The 25570-nt window shown below is 39.6% G+C and overlaps 1 protein-coding gene across 1 annotated transcript in view; it reads right to left on the bottom strand.

Annotated features, from left to right (window-relative positions):
• TACR3 (tachykinin receptor 3) overlaps positions 1–24550 on the bottom strand; it is an 81488-nt gene extending 56938 nt beyond the window's left edge. Inside the window, exon 1 of the mRNA XM_014784499.2 lies at positions 23276–24550. Within this exon, the coding sequence (XP_014639985.1) occupies positions 23276–23721 (446 nt within the window). The 5' untranslated portion in view covers positions 23722–24550. The remainder of the gene's footprint in view (positions 1–23275) is intronic.
• Positions 24551–25570: the final 1020 nt, after the last annotated feature.

The following is a 25570-nucleotide window of genomic DNA, read 5'->3' as shown; positions in this document are numbered from 1 at the left end:
TTCTAAAAAAAAAAAAATATATATATATATATATTTGAAGTTGAATTTAATCTATAAATATTTCCAGTATTCAATGTTTTATGGCGATGACACAAGACACTATACATAATAGTGTACAGTATACATAACTATACATGATATTCTTTTTATATTGTAAGGTAACATGCTCCCTAAAATGCATACAAAGCCCTTTTTCAGGGCAATAGAAAAGACATTCAATCCAGCTTCATTTCATTTTACAAGAGCAAGAGTTTTTAGACGAAGAGAGAATTAAAAGGATTGCCTCAGAGAGGAGGCATTATAGAGAATAAGAGCTGAAGAAACCCCCAGGCAGGAGCAATAGACACGTCACATAGTAATCAGTGGGCGAAGGAAGCAGATGTTTTCAACCAGAAGACTCAGGGCACTTGCTCGCTTCGGTCAAATATACGAGGAGCTGTAGAACAGATAGTAGAGCAGTTATGATCACTCCAGGAGGGAGAGCGAAGACTCCAGTTTCTGGAGAAAGATGAGCACAACTCTCCAGGGACATGATGGACTGTCTGCAGTGTATTAAGTTGTTTTTGGGGTCTGTTGTTGAAGGTCCTCAGCATAGAACGAGGGACCATTTATTGAGTGAACTACAGGACTATAAACTTCCAGATGAATTATTGAAATAGATGAGAGCAGCCTCCCTCATAGCTTTGAGATTCTAATTTTAATCAGAAGGACGTTGTCTGAAAGCTACTTATCTTCCAGGCTCTTATATCCAGGATTATGACAGGAAGCAGATTGCTGGGGACAAGTGAGTATTGAAAATTGTATACATTCGAAGTGGCCGTTATTTCTTTGTGTAATTTGCAGAGTACTACAAGTATGACATATATCAAATAGTATTTAACAAAATTCCCTTCCATCTATCAGCTTCCCCTTATAATTATTTGGCTTCCCTTTTTATATGCCCTCTATGCATGTGATCAAATAACTCTACACATTATAATTGGCACTACAAGTCAATAATTCTGGCAGACATTTCTCTTAACCAATAGCAACATTAAGAGCTATGAGATGGATGGAAATGATTTTATATCTCCTTTCCTACCGTATGATGGCTTCAGAAGAAACATGACTATTACTATACATACATGAAAATATGTTTATGTTTGACTAGTTTTTTTCACTCTTGGAAAACTAATACTTCTTTAAGGGTGTTCACTGTAAATATTATTCATATATACATATGAGTTATTCAAAACACCTTCCTTTTTCTTATTTTCTTGGAAAATCATAAATCTTATCAGTCCGATTGCTGATGTTGCCAAATATGTTCCTTTCCTCCCTTCCAACTATTAATGCCTGGACAGTGGAAACATCATCATAATCGGTTTCCCTGTCATTACTCTTTCCCAGCTTTCTTCACAATGTCTTCAAAGTTGTCTTTCTAAAATATTTCACTATTTCTTCACTTCTGAAGGATTGACTGCAATTTGGCACACCTTTACTACAGTGACACCAAATATCTCACCTTTCCCCCAAACTTACTATATTGTATCAGCCAGAGCTCCAGGAAAGACAGGCACACTTGAATGGGAAAACTAAAGAGAGTTTAATGAAAAGGATGTTTACAAAATTTAATAAAGAAGACATTTACAAACCCCATTTTACAAAAGTATTAAAGAAATCAACTTGAAATGATGTTCCTAGGACTAGCAAGAGCAAGGAGTGGGTGTCCCCTGCCTCAGGTCTGAAGGATGAGAGGGTCCTGTAATCTGAAGGGGGGAAGATGAAGCCTTGGGGGAGGAGCACTTGACAGAGACATCGGTACAGCTGGAGACATAGCTAGTCTTCAGCAGCCCTGAAAGGAAAGAGTGGTAGATTCATCCCAGAGACACTCTCCTCTCTTCCTCCCATCTCCTCCATGTTCTCCCATTAGTCAAAGCCAAGAAGAGGCCCAACAGCAAGGGACCCTGCTGATGCAGTCAATCCCTAGAAGTGGTCAGCCTGGTGGGGAGGGGGCAGAAAAAAGAGTGGCATAGATAGTAGATGTGAACTGAAAAACAGAAATTATCCAGCTCAAATATCCATTAATAATTTCATGTTTTTCACATGTTACCTTCCTTGCTGGAATGATTTTTCTCTTGCTCATACCTTATTCTAATCTTTTACAACTAGAAACATCTACCCATCTTTTATTTCCACTCAGATCACAGAATGATCACTGTGGATTCTTGCCCTTCTCTCCGTCCAGAGTTATTTTTACCTCCTCAGGGCTCCAACAGCATTATGCTCAAACTTGGATTTTAGCTCATTGGAGATACTGATTTATCCTCCTCTGTGTTCTGTAGCATCTGACAAAGTATCTACAGTGGTCAACATGATTGTTGAGTAGTAACTGCAAACGGTTGTTGAATATTTGGACAGATGGATGAGTGAAAAATTGTTTACAAATGAGGACTTTAGCACGTATATTTTTTTTAAAGGAATAGTCTTCTTAACATTGCTAAATGGGAATAATAAACATAACAGAGTATGATTATAAGCTTATAATAACATTAAATTACACAATGTATACAAAGAGACTGAGATAATGTCATTCACAGTAGACACTCAACCTACATCGTCCTAAACTATGTTGAATAAAATGAAAACAACACTTGGGACAAAAAGACAACTATGGTGGTAAGTTGAGGCAAAAGCAAACAAAAAATTATTTAAAGTGATTCTTAGGTACTTGTGATTTGCATGGAAAGAAAAAAAAGTTTTATGCCAAAATTCTGACCTAAAGATTAAAAAAATTTCTTTTGATATTGTCCCTGGCTCTTCAACAGAAACCTCTTCCATCAGGGTAGTGCAGTCGAGGTGATTTATATTCTAAATCTCTCCTTTTCAATCAACTTCCCGTGTGGAGAGTAACAAGACCTACGTAACTTCAACAAGGGCGACTAGCGCTCAGTGATCCAATGATGAGATGGAAATATACAAAGTTACACTTGGAGATTTTGTAAGTTCTTTGGGTGCCCTACAAATTAATTCCCTTCAATTTTGTCTAATATGGGTCTATAGTAATCAAATTCCTTTCTGAAGTGAACAGTGGCCGGTGGCAGCTCCTCTGTATTATACTTAACCTCAGAGAGATGATGGGACCCGTGCAGCAGGAGGATGCACACGTCTCTGGGTATTTACGTTGTGATGATGTAAATGCCTGTTTAACTTCGAGTGGAAGAAAGCAGGTAATAGATAGCCTCCAAACTTGGGTAATAAAGACGGGAAATGGAGGCGTTTTTATAGCTGATTGTTCTTTTGTATTTTCATGATATCTTATTAAGGTAATTTGAGTACAAATTATTCAATGATAGAAAATGATGGGAAAACAATTCTTAAAAGTGCCTCCATTCATTCATTCAGTTGTACAATAAATACACACAGTCATTATCCTAGATGCTATGAATATGGTCGTCAATAAAACAGGTGGTAGTAAATACTGTGAAGAAAAATAAAACAGCATAAGTGATAGGAAATGACAGGAGGCTGCTGTTTCAGACAGCGGTCAGTTCACCCAAGACACATATTGAGAAAATGAGAAGGCAGCCATTCATTTCTTGGTACGAGTTACTTCTCTGTCCTCCCACAGCACACCTACAAATATAACACAATTTTATTTTTATAGTCTTTCTTGCATGTGGCCCATAACTCTTTCAAGTCTTCCTGAACAACTGTGTGTCAACAAATTAGACAACTTAAGTAAAATTGAAGAATTCATAAAAAGAAACAAATGACTGAAACGGATCCAAGAAAAGTAGACAATCTGAGTATACATATAGCAGGTAAAGATATAAAATTGGAAATTAAAAATCTTCCAAATCTTTGTCCCCCCACAAAGAAAAGTCAGGTCCAGATTGTTTCACTGGTGAATTTGTCTAAACATTTAAAGAGGAAATATTACCAATCCTTCACAAACTCTTCCAGTATATATAAGAGGGAACACTTTCCAACTCATTGTGTGAGATTAGTGTTACCATGAGGTCAAAGCCAAAGGGGGTCAAAAGGCACAAACTTCCAGTTACACACAAATGTCACAAGGGGTGACGTACACCACGGTGGGGCCTGTAGTTAACAACATGGTGCTGTGCATTTGACAGTTGTTGAGAGAGTAGATCTTAAAATTTCTCATCACAAGAAAAAATATTGTAACTATGTGTGATGATGGATGTTAAGTAGACTTATTGTGGTGATCATTTTGCAATATACACAAACATCAAATCATTATGTTGTACACCTGAAACTATCCACCATGAAAAAGTGGGATTTATTTCAGCAATTCAAGGTTGATCTGAAAATCAATTAATGTAATATACTATACTAGTAGAATAAAGAACAAAGACCACATGATCCTATCAACAGAGGCAGAAAAGCATTTGACAAAATCCAACATCCTTTCATAATAAAAACTCTCCACACACTAGGAATAGAAAAGAACTTCCTCAACCCGGTAAAATGCATTTATGAAAAATTTATAATTAACATCATACTTAATTGTTAAAGACCTAAATCTTTCCCCCTATAATCTGGAACAAAGCAAAGATGTTCAATTTCATCACCTCTGTTCAAAATTGTAGTAGAGGTTCTAGCCAGAGTAATCAATCAGGCAAAAGACAAAAACAAAAAACCAAAAAAGAAAGAAAGAAAGAAAAAGCATCCATATTGAAAAAGAAGAAGTAATACTGTCTTTATTAGCAGATGACATAATCTTCCATACTGAAAATCCTAAGCAATCCACAAAACCCAAAACCCATTAGAATTAATAAATAAGTTCAGCAAGGTCACAGGACACGAGTTCAATCAATTGCATTTCTGTGTACTAGCCACGAACAGCCTGAAAATGAACTTGAAAAATTCCATTCAATAGCACCCAAAAGAGTAAAATACTTAGGAATAAATTTAATAAAACATTGAGACTTGTACATTGAAAACTACAAAACGTTGCTGAAAGAAATTAAAGACTTCAGTAGAGGGAGAGGCAGTCCACACCCATGGGTTGGAAGACTCAATATTGTTATGCTGACAGTACTTCCCAAATTGATTGAAAGATTCAACACAATCCTTATAAAAATCCCTATTATAATTCTAGAATTTAAAAATTGATCCTGGGGCCGGCCCCGTGGCTTAGCAGTTAAGTGCTTGCGCTCCACTACTGGCAGCCCGGGTTCGGATCCCGGGCGCACTGCTTCTCCGGCCATGCTGAGGCCGAGTCCCACATAGAGTAACTAGAAGGATGTGCAACTATGACGTACAACTATCTACTGGGGCTTTGGGGGGAAAAGAAAAGTCATGCATGATCCCCAGATTTAGAAAAAAAAAAACTGATCCTAAAAATAATTTGGAAATGCAAATCTCCTAGAATAGTCAAAACAATTTTGAAAAATAAGGGCAAAGTGGAAGGACTTACACTTCCATAATTCAAAACTTATTATAAGGCTACAGTAATCAAGATAGTATAGTACTGGAATAAAAACAGACATATAGATCAATGACACAGAAATATCAAGAGTCAGGAAATAAACACTTACATTTACATTCAATTGACTTTTGACAAACGTGCCAAGGCATTCAACGGGTGGGGGCGGGGGCGGATTGTAGTCTTTTCAACAAACAGTGCTAGAATAATTGGATATCCACATGGAAAAAGATGAATTATACTGTTATCTCACACCATACACAAAAGTCATCTCAAAATGGGTCACATATAAACATAAGATCTAAAACTATGAAACTATCAGAAAAACAACAGAACTGAATCTTCACAATCTTGTGGTAGCTAACGATTTCTTAGAATTGACCACAAAAGCACAAACAATAAAGGGAAAAAATATATTGCACTTTACCAAAATTAAAATTAAATGCAAGTTGTGAGTCCAATAAAGCACTTGTGTCCAAAATACATAAAGAACTCTTACAATTTAATAAGAAGATGTATAACCCAATTTAAAAAAGAAAACAATTTGAAGTCTATACGAAAGACTACATATTGTATGATTCCATTTATATCAAATCCCTGAAAAGTCAAATCTATAGCAGGAGAAAATAGCTTGGTGGTTGTCTAGGGTTGGGTGTGGAAGGGGCAGTGACAACAATTGGAAGGGAGGTTTCTTTCTGGGGTAATGGAAATGTTCTAAAATTAGATTGTGTCAATGGTTACATAACTAAAACTTTAAAAATTATCGAATAGCATACTTAAATTGAGTGTATTTTATGGTATGTAAATTATAATTCAATAAAGCCACTAAAAATAAAGTCTCAATAGAAAGAAAACAAATAATCCAATTTAAAAGTGAGCAAACAACTTGAACAGGCACTTCAACAAGAAAGACATATTAACGACAAATAAGCACATGAAAGATGTGGGGCTCAATTATCCATTTGTGAAATGTGAATTAAAACCACACTCAGATACGACTACACACACATTAGAATGGCTAAAATTAAAACAAAAATACTGACAATAACAATTTCTAATGAGGCTCTGGAACAACCCTAATATACTGTTGGTATGAAAACGAAATGGTACAGCCACTGTGGAAGACAGTTTCACAATTTCCCGTAAAGTATACATTTACCATATGACCCAGCAATCCCATTCCTAGTTATTTACCCTAGAGAAGTCAAAACTTGTGTTCACACAAAAATCTTTGCACGGTTGTTTATAGCAGCTCCTTTCATAATTGCTCAAAACTAGAAACAGCCCCACTGTCCTGCAAAGGTGGATGCACAAGCAACTTGGGGGCATCCAGATAGTGGGATACTCTCAGCAACAAAAGGGAGCAGACTTTGACCCTCAGCAACTTGGATGAATCTCAGAGATGTCCTGGCGGGTGAAAGTAGCCAGTCTCAAAGGTTACGTATTGTATGATTTTATTTATTTATTTATTTTTTGTAATTTTTTGTTTATTGCAGTAACATTGGTTTATAACATTGTAAAAATTTCAGGTGTACATCATTGTACTTCTATTTCTGCATGGACTACATCATGTTCACCACCAAAATACTAATTACAACCCATCACCACACACATGTACCGAATTATCCCTTTCACCCTCCTCCCTCCCCCCTTCCCCTCTGGTAACCACCAATCCAATCTCTGTCCCTATGTGTTTGTTTATTGTTGTTATTATCTACTACTTAATGAAGGAAATCATACGGTATTATTATTAATATGATACTTTTCCAAAAAGACCAGACCACAGTGGGGGAAGATAGTCAGTGGTTCCCAGCATTAGGGCAGGGAGAGGGTGTGAATACAAAGGTACAGCATGAGGGAATTCTCTGTGGTGATAAGATTGTTCTGTTCTGATTGCGGTGGCAGTTATGTGAATCTATCCATGAATTAAAAATCCTAGATCTGTACATCAGTTAAAATCAATTTTACTATGTGAATTTAAAAATAAAATATAGCCATATAATTGGAATTTACATTTCACACATCGTGAAATAAAATTTGTGATTTCTAATCCTATTAGACATTCTTGGTATTAAAATGTTTGTGTGAAAGTGGTTACTACGTAAACACTAACCAAAAGGAAAGATTGGCTATATATCACAAGGCATGAAGTGTTACTAAATATAAAGAGAGAATTTCATAATGATAAAAGGGATAAATTCTTATAGGAGTTCATTACCAAAGTTATTAACCTTGTGCCTGTCATTTATATTGTAAATAATTAAAACAGCTTGCTTGCCATTTAATTATACTTTAGTGTCCTTGATTTTGTGGTTGAACTACGAAATGTTTTTGCAGAGTTTTACATATTCAGAGTGACTAATATTTTTCTCTTCATCCTAGTGCTGCCCTGATACTTAGTAGCTAAGACTATTCAATCATAATATTTTCTGGGGTTTTTAATGGTTTTATTGTTATATTTTAACTACTTTATCTGATTTTGTTTTGTTTTGTTTTGTTTTGCTGAGGAAGATTTGCCCTGAGCTAAATCTGTGACAATCTTCCTCTATTTTGTATGTGGGTCGTTACCTCAGCATGGCCCATGACAAGTGGTATATGTCTGCAACCGGGATCCGAACCCCGGGCCGCAGAAGTGGAGGGTGCCGAACTTAACCACTAGGCAACAGTGCCAGCCCAGTCTATCTGATATTTATATTAATGCATAATGTGAAGAGAGACTGTAACTTTTTTTCCCAAGTAAGTAGATAAATTTCAAATTTCTTATTTTGACTAATTATGCTTTTCTTATTGATTTGTGGTATCTTTTTGTAATAATCCCATATATGCAGGAAGTTCATTACACATACTTATCAACCTGACTGTTGATTCTTGTTCAAGTTGCAAATTTTTTTATTTGTTATAACTTTATAGTATTTTCCCATCTCATTAGGCAATTTCCTTCATGATTATCCTTATTATTTACAAACATTTCTTAGTTAGTCTCAGCAGCTTATTCTGAAAAATTTTGGACTATTTTAGATTCTATTAAATTTCCACTGTGGTTTTACTGGAATTATATTGAACTTTAGAAGAACATATATATTTCTACTGTTCAGTCATTTCACTATGTGTCTTCCATTTTCAAGTGTGTGTGTAAAGTCTACTTCACATAGTTCTCACATATTGCATTTGGGGTGGATATTAGTTTATCAGGTTATATCAAGTACCATATATTGTAATTCACCAAGAATTCTGTTGGGAATGGGTATTGAGTTATCTTGCATGCATTTCAAAATCCACTTAGATGATCATACGCTTATTTTTGACATCACACGTTAATAGTTTCTGGTATTTAGACATTCATACTTCCCTGGGTTGCCTTTTCTAGTAGCTGTTTCCTTTCTCCCATTTTCCTTTTCTCTTCTACTTGCAAAGCTATATAATTTGTATCTCTGACAAAGTTATTTTTAATAATAGTTACAATATGTGGTGAACAGAATGGTCTGTGTTAGCCAACTAGCTAAATAGCATGCAAATATCTGGGAGAAAAGTATCTATTTATTACTAGACTTAGGCAATTACGTTGTGATATTTGATATACAGGCAGTCCTGGAATGCAAGTTAGTACGGGGACATCAAAATGACCAAGCAAGCTGAAACTGCAAAGCTATCTTAATAATTGAGAAAAATTACAAATTTTCTATGACCTTTAACAATTTCTTTCAAAAATTAAAACTCTCTTACTTTCAGTTACGCATACATAAGGAAATGAAAAAAAAAGTGAAACTAATATTTCATACAGTAATTTTAAACATTAGAAATGTTGAGAATGGAAGTGTTTTATTTCTTGTGAAAAATGCATTGTGGGACTTCGGGTTCCTGGTTCTCCATGTAAGAAGCTCGTTAGTTGCCCCCCCATCCGCAAAAGGAAGAAGCTGCACAGACTGAAAATCAACAACTTTTCTTGGATCTGTATGAGAGGGGAGGATGCAGGGAAACCTTGCCCCTGTGACTGGAGGGGCAGACACCTGAGCAGACCCTCAGGAGCAGAAGCTCCAGGGGAGCCAGTCCCGGGGGGAAAAAAACCTCAACTGCAATTGACAATCGGTGGAGGCTGGGAGTGGACAGTTCTGAGAGTTCGGCTCCAGGGGACCCAGTCAGAGGGGGTCCCCACAACACTGTAGATTTCACCCCAGGAACTGGACCAGGTTCCTACATAAATATCAAACACCCCCTCCTACTTCTGGCAGCAGAGGGGAAAAGGAACCCTTTTGAAACACATCAAAGACTCTGTTCTTCTTCACAAGGCTGCCCTCAGGGGAAACGAGTTAGCCAGAGCCTCCTCTGCTGGGGTATCATCAGAGCCTAACTGACCTGGGGGAGGCGTTTGGGCAGGTCCAGCCCCATCCAGCCTCCAAGTGGGCGAAGGGAAATATCTAGTTCTGGTCCACTCCAGCCGTCCTGTCCCATCCGAGGGAAGAGAAAAAAACTGAGAAGCACTTGTGAAGTTCGAAGACCAGAGGCATAGGCTCCCTGAAGGACTGAGACCTAACCTGGGACTCCAGAACACTCCCCTGCTCACCCTCACCACCACACACAGCGCATGACAGGTCACTGGTGCTTTAGCCCTGCTGTTGAGGGATGTGTCATAGACCTGAATCTCGGGAACTGAAATCTGTGCGAGTGAGAAGTGCGTGCACAGAATTGGTAACCTGCTTGTGCAAACTTATTTTATCTTTAGCATACGTATTCTGTCTGTGAGCTGCCAAAACTTTAAAACTGGTATTCTTTTTTATGTTTCTAAGGAGACCTGTTCCACTTCTGTTCATTAATAATATTCTTCAGCAATTGTTCTGTGACTGGTGAATGGGGATTGCTGGTAATTTCTTATATGGGAAAGAAACTTTATTATTTCTTTAAAATAATATTGGATTACATTAGTTTTGTTTGATTCTGAAATGCTATAGCCTTCAACATGAAATTTACATTTGTAAATCTTTGTTGAAGAGATATTGAAAATATCTTAATTTAAGGAGTAAAACATTTTAAGCTAATGAAAACATGATGCATAGTTTAAGAGTTTTGAATTTGTTTCACATCATGCAGCAAGATAACTGGAAAAACTACCTTCATACACGCATTCAATATGAACGTATAAAAATCAGTACACATGATACTGTGACATCTTTTAAATTCAATAAGTTTATTCATCTGGGTATTCTGAACTGTGATTAATAGTACTCATCCAACATAAACACTCAAATTTGTGAGTATTGTGATTTCTTCAAAATTGTTCCTTATGCTCACCTGAAAATCTCCAAATCTTTTTCTTTATAGATAATTCAGCTTAATGTGATAATAATACATTAGGTTGTATAGAGTATTTAAAATGTTTTGTTTTGTTTTTATTTAAATATTAACTACTCATAGCTGATTTATTAGGAAATATTTTCTATTCTTTTGTAAAATGAACTTTAAAAATGCTTCTACAATTTCTATGTCTTCTGTTCTGACAGTGTAAGTGGGCTTCCCTGCTGTGTGTTCTCATAGTTCCATGAACTCTGTCTATTCATTCATTCAGTCAAGACACAGGTCTAGCTTTGTCCTTAAGGAACTTACAACCCAGTAGGGCAGACAGAGAAAAAACAATAAACATTACAGATGAGATAATTATATAGTATTTTGGAAAGCAACATATGTGATAAAGAAAAGATAAAGCAATTTAAAACAGAGTAGTCAGGGCCCAGAAGTAGTGCAGAGGTGAGCAGCATGGCTGTCTGGAGGAAGCGTATTGCACAGAGTGTAAGATCCTGAGGTGGAAACACACCTATTGCAGTATATGCAACATACATCAACCGTGTGTTGACGAAACAGCGGGGACCAGTGATGGTGGAGTGATGGGTAGCAGGAGATGAGGTGGGAGAGTAACAAGGACCAAGTACTGTAAGTTCTCAGAGACCATTGTACAGACTCTGACTTCTACCCTGAGAGAACTGGGAGCCACTGGAGGATTTGGGGGGGTATATATGATCCAACTCATTCTTAACAGGATCTCTGTGGTTGTTGCACTGAGAGCAAACCAAAGGAGAACAGAGGAGGAGCAGGACCAGTTAGGTGAGGACAGTACTGACTTGGACTGGGGAGGCAGAGGAGACATCTCAAGGAGTGATCAGATTCTGCATATGTTGTGGAGCAGAGGTGATGAGGTTCTGCATTTATTGTGGAGGAGAGGTGATCAGGTTCTGTGTATATTGTGGAGCAGAGGTGATCAGTTTCTGCATATATTGTGGAGCAGAGGTGATGTAGTTCTGCATATATTGTAGAGCAGAGGTGATGAGGTTCTGCGTATATTGTGGAGCAGAAGTGATGAGGTTCTGCATATATTGTGGAGTAGAGGTGATGCGGTTCTGCATATATTGTGGAGCAGAGGTGATGTGATTCTGCGTATATTATGGAGCAGAGGTGATTCGACTTGCTCATGGTTGGATGTGGATATAGAAGAAGAGATGAGTTGAGAACACTTCTCAGAGTTTTGACCTGAGGCTCAGATTTTGGCCTCAAAGGCTGCAGGAGGGGTGAGTTTTGCAGGAGCCTCAGGAGCTCAGTTTGCGTCCTGTCACGTCTGAGATCCAAATGGTGAATCATGCAGGCTGTTGGATCTGGGACTCTGGAACCCAGCTGAGGGTTCACACGGAGATTTAGTTACAGTTCCATGAGGGCGTGGGCCATGTCTGCTTGTTTATTCCAGGGTGCCCCATATCTATACAATGTTTAGTGCTCAGAAGGTACTTAAGAAATATCTGTTGTGTGAGTGACTGCAAATATGGGGAGTTGTGTGCTGATAAATGTTTAACCACAAGCACTGTGAGGAACAAAGCAGAAAACACAAAACTCCAGATTTCCAGTGTTTGCAGATTTTTGTGGTGTAAATACTCCTACCATAATTTAAGCCACCAAAGTTACATCACTGAACGGAGAGCTGGGGACAAATGTGGGCAGTTGATTTCTCCAGCCCGTGTAAACCAGCTCCAGAACACAGCCGAGCCCACCATTGCTTTGTGATGTATAGTACACACATTTTCCTAACTTAGAGATGTGCATAGAAGAGAATTTTAAAAATCTTGATACTTGGGCAGATGTGAAGGGAAAAACATCTCATAAATGATAATACAGGCTCAAAATAGGGGACTTAAGTGAATATTTGAAAACCTACGTCACCTACCAAACTGCATAATGGAAACACTGGACTAATTTATCCCAGTACCTTTAGGCAGGCTTGGAAATTACTCCATGCAAATGAGATATCCTTACACAATTCCTGGGGAAAAAATTCACAGCCTACTAAATAAATCCATTATAATGTTAACAATACTCTCTTGTCAGAGATGTCTTCATAACTTCTTTTTTTTTTTTTTTTTTAAAGATTTTATTTATTCATTTTTTTCCCCCCAAAGCCCCAGTAGATAGTTGTATGTCATAGGTTCACATCCTTCTAGTTGCTGTACGTGGGACTCGGCCTCGCGTTGGATGGAGAAGTGGTGCCTCGGGGCGCGCCCGGGATCCGAACCCGGGCCGCCAGCATCAGAGCGCACGCACTTAACCGCTAAGCCACGGAGCCGGCCCACTTCATAACTTCTAAGTCAGCCTAGAAGGTGTGTTTAAAAATGTTCCCATAAAACATTGATCACAGAAATATCTACACCAAGTTTAACCATGTTGTTCTCTTCTGGAGTCCAAACTGTTTGGCATGTATCTCAGAGTTATTATTGGTTCTTTAAATGGTATTTATTTAATTAATTAATATTTAAAAAATGTATTGTGGTAAAATATACAAAACATAAAATTTACCATTGTAACTATTATTTTATTTTATTATTTTTGGTGAGGAAGACTATCCCTGAGCTAACATCTGTGCCAATCTTCCTCTATTTTTTGTATATGGGATGCCACCATAGCATGGCCTGGCAAGTGGTGTGTAGGTCCGTGCCCTGGATCCGAACCCTGGGCCACCGAAGTAGTGTGTGTGAACCTAACCACTATGCAACCAGGCCAGCCACCTTACCATTGTAACTATTTTTAAGTGTACAGTTCAGAGGTATTAAGTACATTCACATTGTTGTACAATTCCCATCACCATCCATCTCCAGAACTTTAATTAATAATGTAGTTTGTTTCATGTAAAAGAAGTGCATTTTGTTGTAGATAATTAAAAAAAAGAAAAGTATAAAAGAAAATAAAATTACTCCAAGTCTCACCATTTAGAGCAAATCAAATCTCTATCTGCCTTATTGCACATATAGAATTATATCAGACTGTTAAATCCATGTCTAAAAATTCCTCAGGTGTTAGAGATCCTGCTGAACCTAGGATTCAGACCCCGACGGTGTCTAGTGGAGTGGTGGGGCTGCAAACCACAGTTGTCTGTTTTCGACGTTCATTTAATGTACCAGTGAGCAAGCCCCCGTAAAATGCTGTATGCCCAAAGCGATGTGGCACAGGGACGAGGAGGTACGGACAAGTCCTCGTCCTGCACACACAGTTAGAGCTGAGCCCCGGGAAGAGAGAGCTGCAAGGAAAAGAGAAGGAACGCTGGTCATCAAGAAATTATTAATGGAGCAAAGATTCGGGACAAGATCATTCTTCTGAATTCTGTTTGGAACACAAACAGACATCACAAACATTTCAGGCAGAGGGCGAAGTCTGTAACTTATGAGTTTTGCAGATTTGGATGCAATGTGTTCCAAGCAACAATCTGAAGTGTTGACATTTCCTTTTCTTTTTTCTGGCCAGGGTTGGGGGAGAAGGGAACTGCTGAGGAGGACTGCTGATGCACTCTTGTCAGACCTCCCAGGACACTTTGAAATAACGGGGAGACTAGCAAGAAATGGCTTACAAGCAAAGGTTATGGACTAAGAGAATTTAAATATTCACTTTAATGTTACCACTTTTATACACATGTGCCTGGAGACCTGAGAGAATTGATGTTATATTCAAACATGATTTTTTAATTTCTACATAGAATTTCATTTTTAGATGCCCCATCATTTATTTGATCATTTCCTTTTGTTGGGATTTTTTAGTTGTTTTCAGTTCTTTGAATTTTGGTTTAAAAAATATCCTTGAATATGTTGGCAAATTGCACTTTTGAAAGATGGTTGACAATACATACACTACTGTTAGGTTTTATGAAATATTAATTGACATTTTAAACTATAAAAATGACCATTTCATATGATTCAATCCAAAAATATGTGTAGAGAGAAGGTCAAATACCGTATGATCTCCCAAATTAAGTAGTAGGTAATAACAACACACACACACATAGAGACAGAGATTAGATTGGTGGTTACCAGAGGGGAAGGGGTGAGGGAGGAGGGTGAAAGGGATAATTAGGCACATGTGTGTGGTGATGGATTTTAACTAGTATTTGGGTGGTGATGATGTAATCCATGCAGAAATAGAAGCATAATAATGAACATGATGTAGTCCATGCAGAAATAGAAGTACAATGATGTACACCTGAAATTTTTGCAATGTTATAAACCAACGTTACTGCAATAAACAAATAAGCTAAAAAAAAAAAAAAAAATGTACACCTGAAATTTATACAATGTTATAAACCAATGTTACCACAATAAACCAAAAAAAAAAAAAAAAAAACAATTACCGTAAAACAAAATAAAACAAAACAAAAATACGTGTAGAGAGCCAGCCCTGATGACCCAGTGGTTAAAGTTCCATGCGCTCCCCTTCTGAAGCCTGGGTTCGGCTCCTGGGCACGGAACCACACCACTCATCTGCCAGTAGCCATGCTGTGATGGCGGTTCACATAGAAGAACTTACAACTAGAATATACAGCTGTGTACTGGGGCTTTGGGGAGGGAAAACAAAAAAGAGAGGAAGATTGGCAACAGACGTTAGCTCAGGGCCAATCTTTCCCAGCAAAACAAAAAACAAGCTGGGCTTTGAAAGCCCATGCTCCATGGTGCCTTGATAAAAGTAAATAAACAGATGAATAAACAAATAAATACATGTGCAGAAATGCCCTGTTCACTACATACTTACCAATCTCTGACAATTTTAAAAGAAATCGTTACATCTCATCCCTTCAACTTTCATTTATTTGGTAACTCATGACTCACTTATTCAGCGACCTGGATTGTGTGCTCACCAAGTGCAGACCAGTGTAAGAGGTACAAGGAGACAAAGAGATTAAGGGCAGAACTGAACCCGTCTTCATGGTGGTTACACGTCTATTTGAGGAATTATTAAGCAACTATTCTTAAATATAAATATGAAATTCAGTATATAAAAAATGCTATAACTAACATGCGCCAAGAGAATCTCTAAAGGGACATCTAATTTACATTGGGAGGCTCATGGAAGGTTTCCTTGTGAACGTGACGTTTGAGCTGTTATCTAGATGAGGGGTACATTTAACCAACAAGAAATTGGCAGAAGGGAATTGGAGACAGAAGGAAAACTGTGTGTCACAAGGCTTTGTGGCAAAATGATAGCATCATACATTCAGGGACTTGAAAGAGGATCACAGTGGCTGGAACAGAGATTAGGCCAGTTGGGTTATGGTATGAGATGGAGGTGGACAGGTCAAGGGGTCAGCTATTCAAGGCATTATTGTCTGGATTAAGAATATTCTTCTCATAAGAGCAATGGGAAAACATCGCAGCATTGTAAGAAGGGGTGCAGAAACATGTGCTTACATATGTTTTGAGAAGATCATTCTTTGTCACAGTGTGAACATATCAGGGTGGATTAAGACTGGATGAAGGGATGTAGTCCCATTTGTTTATTTTTTCTATTGTTTCTCTTGCCCGGTCAGACATGGTGTTTGAAAAGATGTTGGATAAAGAAGCTGTGGTATATATACACAATGGAATACTACTCAGCCATAAGAAACGATGAAATCCAGCCATTTGTGACAACATGGATGGACATTGAGGGTATAATGCAAAGTGAAATAAGTCAGAGGGAGAAGGTCAAATATCGTATGATTTCCTTCATCAAGTAGTAGATAATAACAACAATAAACAAACACATAGGGACAGAGATTGGATTGGTGGTTACCAGAGGGGAAGGGGGGAGGGAGGAGGGTGAAAGGGATAATTCGGTACATGTGTGTGGTGATGGGTTGTAATTAGTATTTTGGTGGTGAACATGATGTAATCTATGCAGAAATAGAAGTACAATGATGTACACCTGAAATTTATACAATGTTATAAACCAATGTTACTGCAATAAACAAAAAATTAAAAAATAAATAAAAAATAAATAAAAAAATAAAATTTGCCATCTTAACCAAAAAAAAAAAAAAAAAAGACTGGATGCAGGGAGACCAATTAGGAGGCTCTTATAGTCCAGGAAAGATATGAGGGTCGCTTGGGCTGGAGAAGTGTGGGCGGAAAGAGAAAGAAGGTACCACATTTGGGTGCTAGTTGAACAACTGGGTGGATGCTTGTACTGTTGACTGAAATGGGGAAATGATCTGGCAGTTAGATGACGGGTCTGGAAGAGCTTAAGGAGCTTTTCAGACATCCAAGTGGAAATGTCAAGTAGGTAACTGAACATAAATGACCAGAGCTCAAAGAAGGTTTAGATACAGGATTTCAAATCCGTGAGCCATTTACTTTTTGAGTTTTAAACCAAACATATGTATTATCTGTTAAAAAAATTAAAGTAAAAATATTGTAGAGTAATATAAATCTCTATATTCTTACATCAAATAATGTCCAAGATTTATAATTTATTCAATAAATATTTAATAACCCAGTATGTCAAATTAAAAATGACATAATAATGTGAAATTATTTTAGTAAAGTAAATCCATCTGCGTTTATGCATGTATATAATGTACTATGCATAAGTGTGTACATTTATTTATGTAATACACATATATCAGAAAAATGAGGGGAGAGTTGAAATGTGAATCTGAAGATCGCAGTTGGCTATATTTAGGGAGTAGGATAATTATGAGTAAATCTAACTTTCTAATATTTATATTTTTGCACTGTTCATGGGACCCTCCAATGAAGGAGAGAAAAAACACATTTAAATAAAAGACTGGTGTAAAGGATGGATCAGGACCAGAGATTGGGGGCTGGAATGAGAATAAGCTGGAGAGCTTTGTCGTATATTACAACTTTGAGTTATCTGCTCCTCAAGCTATATCCAGAGTTCAGGTGAGAAAAATACTTCTGGAGGAAATATGCTTTAGTCTTTCTTGCAGTTTTTCCAGTGCATCAAAGCCGACCATCTGGAAACTGTTCTCAGATGGAGGTGTAGGGCCCTGAGGACTTGGTCCACTGAGTTCTGCTCTGGTGCCTGTCTTTGCCCACTCGGATGGCGCTAAGCAGACACCTGCTGGAAACCTGCCTGTGTACAGTGTGCCAAGGACGCTGCCCTCTTTATGACCTAGACAAAGAATCTCTTGAAACTCAAATACCAGAAATTCCTTAGCCCTTAAGGAATGTGTAGGCATTGTCTTTATGGACAGTGTAAGTCGTATTACTAATTGTATTTCCCTGTTTGTATGTCTATCAAGAGTCTCAGAGACATATTTGAAGATCAGCTTTCATAAATGGTTAGGACTCTTTAACCTGAATGCCTATGTTACAGCTTCACCTTGGTCTCCTTCTTATTTTCTTTCCATATATATTTTCTCTAGTCTTAATTTTTCATTCATTTACATTTGTCTACTTTATTGTGTGGATTGTCATGTGTCTTTATAATCCAGAAGAAAACCAATCAGATAAAAGAGAACATGGGAGCTCTTTATTCAAAAGTGAGAAATGAAGCCATGGATTTGGATGAGGTTACTTGGGGAGAGAACAGAGTGAGGACAAATTTGGGCCCGGGATGTGGCACGGAGGAACCGATGCATTGAGTCCCGACATGAAAACAGAGGATCCAGCACACAGCCACAAAAGACAGGCGAGCAGGAGGGAGAAGGAGATCAGGGAAGCTGGGCGCCTGTGGGGAACACCACTGGAAGGTCAAGGAATGGGGACTGAAATGCCCACGATTGCACAATAAGACTCTTAGACCGAGTGTTGGGAAAGAAATGCAGATTTCAGTGGTGGGAGGAACAAACAGCAGGTGAGGAAACGGAGACACAGAACATAAGCAACCCATCATTTTATGTTTGCTAGACATTTTATTTTTTCCTTTGTGGACTCTCTGTTTATGTCTTTTGTTCTTCTTATATTAGGGTTATATCTTTTTATTATTATGTAAGAATAGGTTATAGATTAAGGTGTTTTTTTTAACACTGTCTGTTAAATATGCTGCAAACTCTTTTTTTGACATGTTCTTTCCCACTGTGGTTAATATAACCTTGATGTCCACCGGAATCTGCTAGCTATATTACAGACACTTCTGATTGCACCTGACTCTGTGACGACTTTGTGTTTCATCCATTCAATTAATGCATATTTATTGCTTTCACTAGGTGCTCATGATTAATTTTATAAGAATTTGTACCATGATTTTAACAGAACTTTCACAGCTCACTACAGCAGTAATTTTAATGGATGCAAATGGGATATTTTTAAATCTTGGCATAAGAACTACAAATTGTAGAAAGAGCCAAAGATACATGATAAATTTTCTAAAAGTAATCTTTTCCAAAACATAGTTTTAGTCACTGTTTTGCAAAGAATGCAAAAATAAAGCAATTGATCTTAGACTAAATTCACTCAGTTCATCCTCTGGGCTAAATAATGATCAGGTCTTACTGTAACACTAATAAAGAGTATTAGGTGCACAGGCAGTGGCTCTCCCTAAGGTGGAGAGGAATGAGGAGATGGCTCAGGGCACTAGAATTATAGATTGATCAAGGAGTTTAAAAAATGTTATCAAAGTGTTTACATCCATAGTATTTATAGCAATGACAAAATTTACTGTAATACATTTAGATAAATTGTTACCAGATTGAGGTCTCATGACTTTTTATTACTGAATATTTTTATTTGTCCATGATAAATTTCAAAAGAAATAGAGGTTCTATGAATACTTTGAATAAAACTCTATGAATAACAATTATCTTTATGAAAAAGAATCTTCCTAAAGAAATTAAAAAGTAAAGAGTAGCATAGAAGATCAATTTTTATCTATGTATTTAGCTAAAAAATATAACTTAGCTCAGTTAGATTAAATATTTCTTTTAATAATTACTCATGTTAGGTGTGTCCCTGGGTTTGAAGAATGAAAAGCATTTTTTGCTATCTTTGTTAATGCTTTCAGACTATTAAATAAAACATGTTAAATTAATTCCTTAACGTTTCCAGGTAAGAAACAGTGAACATCATTTTAAAAATTCTTTAATTAAATATTCTAATCAATACTGGACCATGTGCTCTGAAATTGTCCTTTACTATATGTTAATAAACCTTCTTAGAGTTTCTAACTTAACCTCACGAGGGAGTGCTTAGAAAATAGTTTCTGTTTTCTAATGCTCCCATGTATCAAATGGCATATGCTATAAATGAACAGAAATGACAATATTCACATCATGTTAACTGTTCTATTCATAATTTTCTAACGTCTACATCTCCACTCAAATATAGGCAGTACACATGTAAGCTATGCTGTGAATACATGTACTGCACACAGCATGAACTAGTGCTAATTCTAACCTCACTGAAGGTATAACCTCGTCTAATTAAACCCTCAGTCATCACAGCTCCCTAGGAGCCACGACAGTGTGGAGGTGAAGGGAGCTGGCCCTGGGTACACTGCAGGGCCTTCAATTCTGGCTCTACTGCTCATCTTGGGAAAGCTTAGCATCTCTCAGACAAATGTCACGTTTAAGTGTTACATTTCAAAATGGCAAATTTGGGAAGGGTGGCAGAGAGAAACAGCGACTCTTCATTGGCAAGTAATTCCCTACTGTGCGTGTGTTGTGTGTGTGTGTGTGTGTGTGTGTGTGTGTAGATAGTGAAGCAGCTTTCCAGGCAAGAAGAAACCATGTGGAACTTAAAGATGGCTTCTTAGCCAACGACAACACAGTTTTGTAGGAATTTCTAACAAAGCAGAAAGTAACATGACTCAGGATAAGACGAGAACCTGTGATCTCACATTCAAATCTCCACTAGAGTGACCAACATTATTATTATTTTTTTTTTTGGTGAGGAAGATTGGCCCTGAGCTAACATCTGTGCCAGTCTTCCTCTATTTCTTTGTATGTGGGACACTGCCACAGCATGGCTTAATGAGCAGTGTGTAGGTCTGCGCCCTGGATCCAAAACCCCGAACCCCAGGCTACCAAGTGGAGTGTGCAAACTTAACTACTATGGCACCGGGCCGCCTCACCCAATATTACATTTTTAAAAAGTGGAAGCAGAGAGCAAGCAATTCTCCCAGTGCAGAATGAGTGCCTAACACTTCAAGGAAACTCAACGCTTTTTATTCAACAAAATGTGTGTCCATTGGCTTGAGGTCCTCCATGAACACAGGTGTTCATGAAGGGAATGTCTGCAATCCTTTCAGATCTACCACTTCTAAGGTGATAGGAGGTTTCAAGCACTCTGCTGCAGCTGAAGGAAAGCCATGTGCGCCAGAGTCAAAGCTGAAGTAGCTTCAAGCTCAGAGGATCTTTTGATTTTAGGCAGAAGCAGGGAGTGTCGAGTGCGTTTCCATTTTGGGAGGACATAATTCAGTTTCTATTAAATGAGGACAGAAAACACTCACAACTCACTAAGCCAAGTGTTCACATTGCAGTCTAAATGATGTATTCTTTATCAATAAGAACTAAGTAGGATTATGTAACCCTCATGGTTATTTCAATACAGCACTCCTTATATAGGAGAATATGATTTCCATAAGCACATACTGTCGACCATGTTCTGTGTGGGGCAGGGAGTCCCTACCACCATAACCAGAGCCACCGTGACTCACCTGACCTTCCTCAGAGGGTCGACTGTGGACCTGAATCCGTAAAGTCCCTGCATTCACCACGGAACTGTTTTTTCCCATTCATGTTGACAAGACACCAATGCAGAAAGATTGCATAGACTGGTGAACTACCGAGAGTTCTAACTGTTATATTTGTATAGTATTTGGTTTTAAAAATTGTCTTAAACAAGTTTTTCTCTATCTCTGTATTTCTTTTTATCAATTGCTTGCTCACATAAGAGTATTCCTTTAAATGACAGTTTTAAAAAAGATTTTCAGTATCTGAACTGAGTGTCCCCCAGGTTTTGTTGCAAATTGTATGCTCCGTAAATTTTGTATAGTTTTTGGTGACTGAATAATATTTTCTAGTAAAGGGTAGGTAGTAAAGTATTCATTAATTTCAAACCAGTGAGTATAATGAAATAGCATTACATTATCAGTTAAAACAACTCCAAGACTATTTCACATTTTGTATAAATGTTGGCAGAAAATAATTAGGAAAATAACTTCTTTTTCCTCAGACTTGAAATACCAATTTCACACACACTAAATTTTCATAATGCATCATTAACATTTCAAGAAGATTGTGAGAATTTTATAACATGATATGCTAATGCCTCTCCTCTTGATCACAAAATCACAGGTTTATGAGAAACAAAAAAGGAAAAGGAACCAAATCAAAACAAAAAGGAAGATGTTCAAACCAAAGGAACGTTCGCCTCTATGTTGATGCAGCAGGATTAGAGGCAACTGCACTGTGCCCCCACTTGGGGCTGATTCTGATCCTTTTTGGCACTCACTTCTGTCCCTACAAAAGTGACGTGTGAGACGTGTGGAGATCAGAGATGGAGGGGAAAGGCAAGAGTGTCAGCTTCAGAGGCTTTAAAAACTGTGACTTTGTGCTGATTTATCCTAGTCAGTGGCAACTAACCACTGCTCCTTCAGTCAACCCTCTGAGCCTGGGATGTGAAGATAATTTTTAAAGGTTTATGTTATCAATAGCTCTGTGTTCGCTATTTCAAAATAGCGAACACAGAGGATGGACTTATGGAAAGTACTTGTTTTTTCTTATTTTTTATTTATTAATGGCAACTTAATGCACAAATGTTGGAGGTCTATCCAGCTTTTTTAATTGCCAAAGCATCTCAGAATCCCCACTGTAGACAGGGGAACATTCTAAAAAGTTATTTTAAACAGTTACAAAGTAGTGTCTCTTTTTTTAACCATTTATTCCTGGGGGTTTTGTTGCCCATCATCTGAAAGATTTGGGTGCAATCTTCCAGGCATAGGGTTTACTCAGTTCATGGCCTTCGCAGATATTGGAGGTGAGATCTACTCCAAGACACTGTGGAAACTGCTGGATGACAGCAATCTTTTGGAGGTAGCTTGTTGCCTCTGATGGATTCGCCATGATTGGGAGGCCAAACCAGCATTGGCCTTGGGGCAAGGAGAGAGCATGCGATGGGTGGGGTGAGGACCAGCAGACCAGAGTGAAGAGGGAGGGTGGAGGGTGGCTCACTGGCCCCTTCTCTGACAGAATAGTGACTGACAGGGAGAAGGAAGCTGGGAAGGTCCGTTTTACAGAGAACATGTTTTGCAGCAATCCTCTGAAGAAGGCATTTGAGTTTCCTGGTATTGTTTCCAGCTGCGCTGGTCCTACTCGTGATGACAGACTTTCCTGTGTCTCCCTCACTCGCCTCCTTCAGTCCCTCTAGATGCCCTTCCTGGGTATCCGGGGTAGGATCTGGGGTGCGATCTGGGGAAGTGAGGGGCCATAGAGGCAGAAACTGGCTCAGCCACGGGAGGACTACCACTGGGTTAGTGACCTCCTTCTCCAGGACTCTTTCCTAGTCCCTTTTCTTTCCTCAAGCTCATCTTGTCACATGTCCTTTGTAGCTGTACCCCCTGCCCGGCTCTTCTCTCCCCTCACCCTCCCTCTTCCCGTCCCCTCACCTGTCCACCGCGATGGCCGTCATGGAGTAGATGCTGGCGAACACCGCTGTGATGGGAAAGAAGTTCTGGAAGCGGCAGTAGTTGGCGCCAAAGTACCACTCGCTGTGAAGCGCGTAGATGAAGTTGACGAGGGTATTGAAGGCGGCCGTGGAGGCGTCGGAGAAAGCCAGGTTCACGAGGAAGTAGTTGGTGACGGTCCTCATGCGCTTGTGCGCCAGGACGATCCAGATGACCACGAGGTTCCCGGAGACCGCCACGGCCACCACGGCGCCGTAGGCCAGCGACCAGAGCGCGATGCGCCAGGGCGGCTGCACGAACTGGTTGGCGAGGCCGGCCCGCGGCGGCGGGGGCGCGGCGGGGGCGCCCGACAGGTTGCCGGCCGGGCCCAGCAGCGGCAGCCACTCGGTCTCGGCCGCCCCGGTCCAGTTCGCGGGGACGGAGGCCATCGCGGGGTGCGCAGCCGGGTCCCCGAGCTCTCCTCTCCGCCCGGGGACTGCGCGCGGCGCCGGCTGGCTCGGGGAGGAGCCTGTGACGCGGGCGGGCAGGGAGGGGCGGGTCGGAGAGCGCCTCGCGGTGTCCCCGCGGGGACTGGCCCCCGGGTCCCCGGCGCCCACGGTCGCCCCGCGGGGCCCGAGCGGCCGCGCGCTGCGTCCACCGCCGCCGGCGGGAGGGGCCGCGCTCGCCCGGGCGTCGTTCCGTCCTTCAAGACCCGCTCGTCTCCGACTTGCAGACGCTCTGCGGGGCCCCCGGCTCCCGGACTCTTCTCCGGCGCTGTTCTCTTCTACACCGATCACGCGACCCCGGGGCCTCCACGCGCGGGCGTGGCTGCGGCCGTGCGCCTTCGAGCCGGTCAGTGTCGCCGGATTCTGAATTTCCCGGGACTTTCTGCCTGTGTGTTACGTTCTCACTTCTCAGGCCCCCTTCTCCTCGCTCCCACTTCCAAAGTCCACCGTTTCCCCTCGTCCTCTAATCTCTGTCGCCGCCGGGAATCAGTCCCCCAGGCAGAGAGGCTGCGGTTTCTCCTGGAGGAGTCTGCTAGAGAGGAATGCCGTTCCTCACTGGGGTAAACCAGAAATTCCGAGATACAGGTTTCTTGGAACACAAGACTTGGGCGTCCCCTTCTCTGAGACAAGCGTGTCTTGTAAGCGATCTAAGTACAGGCACTTGGTATAAGAGTTGGACAAGCGGCGTCTTGGTGTTCGGGGCCTGACCTTGAGGATGCGCGAGGGTAACCTGAGGTCCCGGGGGCCTGACAGTGAGCCCCGCTGGGAGCAGGAGAGCTGGAGGCCAGAGTGTGCGCCCATGCGGGTCTCACGGGCGCTTTGCAGCTTGTCCCAGAGAGAAACTCTCTTTATTAGTCTCTTCGGCGCAGGCGTGAAGGGATTTAGGATTAAACATATTTTAGCTATCTCCTGAATACACTGAACTCTTTGAACCTCATTTGAAAATGAAGATTTAAAAAATCTAATTTACAAGGTAATTACAGAGATGAGTCTTTCTACACCAGGCAGGGGAGAGACCTCAATAAATGTTAGCCCCCTTCCCTCTTGTTGTCATTGTGGATTTCATCTAAACATTTTCAGGTAAAGTGGCTCAGAGCAGCAAGTTTTATTTGCTTCAAGAGAAGATAGCTTGTGATTTGTGAACGTTCTGTGTTTTTAGTTTCCCAGTTAAGAACATATTCTTCAAAAACCCTACAGTGATTATGCACCGATGGATTTCGGGTAACAGCTAATAAATGTTTTCCTTCTTATAGTTTTCAGGATGAAAAAAGTGGTGTATAGAAATAAGTTTGAGGCAACGTGATAGCAATATTGACACAACACTGCTTCAAAATAAATCCATGCTAAAAATGATAATTATCAAAAATTATTGTTTTCTATTTCTTCCCTGAGAGGCCTTGAAAATATGTGATAAATCATGAGTAAAGTTAACAGGGATTCCACACTTCCTGTCTACTAATTCTGAATTAAACCGTTTTCTTTTGAAAGGCAAATTACTTCTTTCTGCCAATTCACCATCTAGAAATTGAGTTACAAATGAAAGCCTCTTTCTTCCCTAATGAAATCAAGGAAGAAATAAAACAAACTCCTTTGTGTAACACACACCATTGTTCAAGATTACGAATGGGGTCATGTGGTGTTTGGTAATTATGCGTATTTTGATCAAATATTTAAACTTTTGAAATTCCTTAGTTGTGTACAAATCCATTCAGTTTACTCTGCTGCCTCACTTATCCACACAGACTGTCAGTCTGTGATTCCATCTCATTGGACTGACACACGCGTGGAGGTG

Source organism: Ceratotherium simum, chromosome 12, assembly GCF_057802395.1.
Source record: "Ceratotherium simum simum isolate JZ-2026a chromosome 12, ASM5780239v1, whole genome shotgun sequence".
In the NCBI taxonomy this organism is placed as follows: domain Eukaryota; kingdom Metazoa; phylum Chordata; class Mammalia; order Perissodactyla; family Rhinocerotidae; genus Ceratotherium; species Ceratotherium simum.
This window is presented reverse-complemented; position numbering and strand designations above follow the sequence as displayed.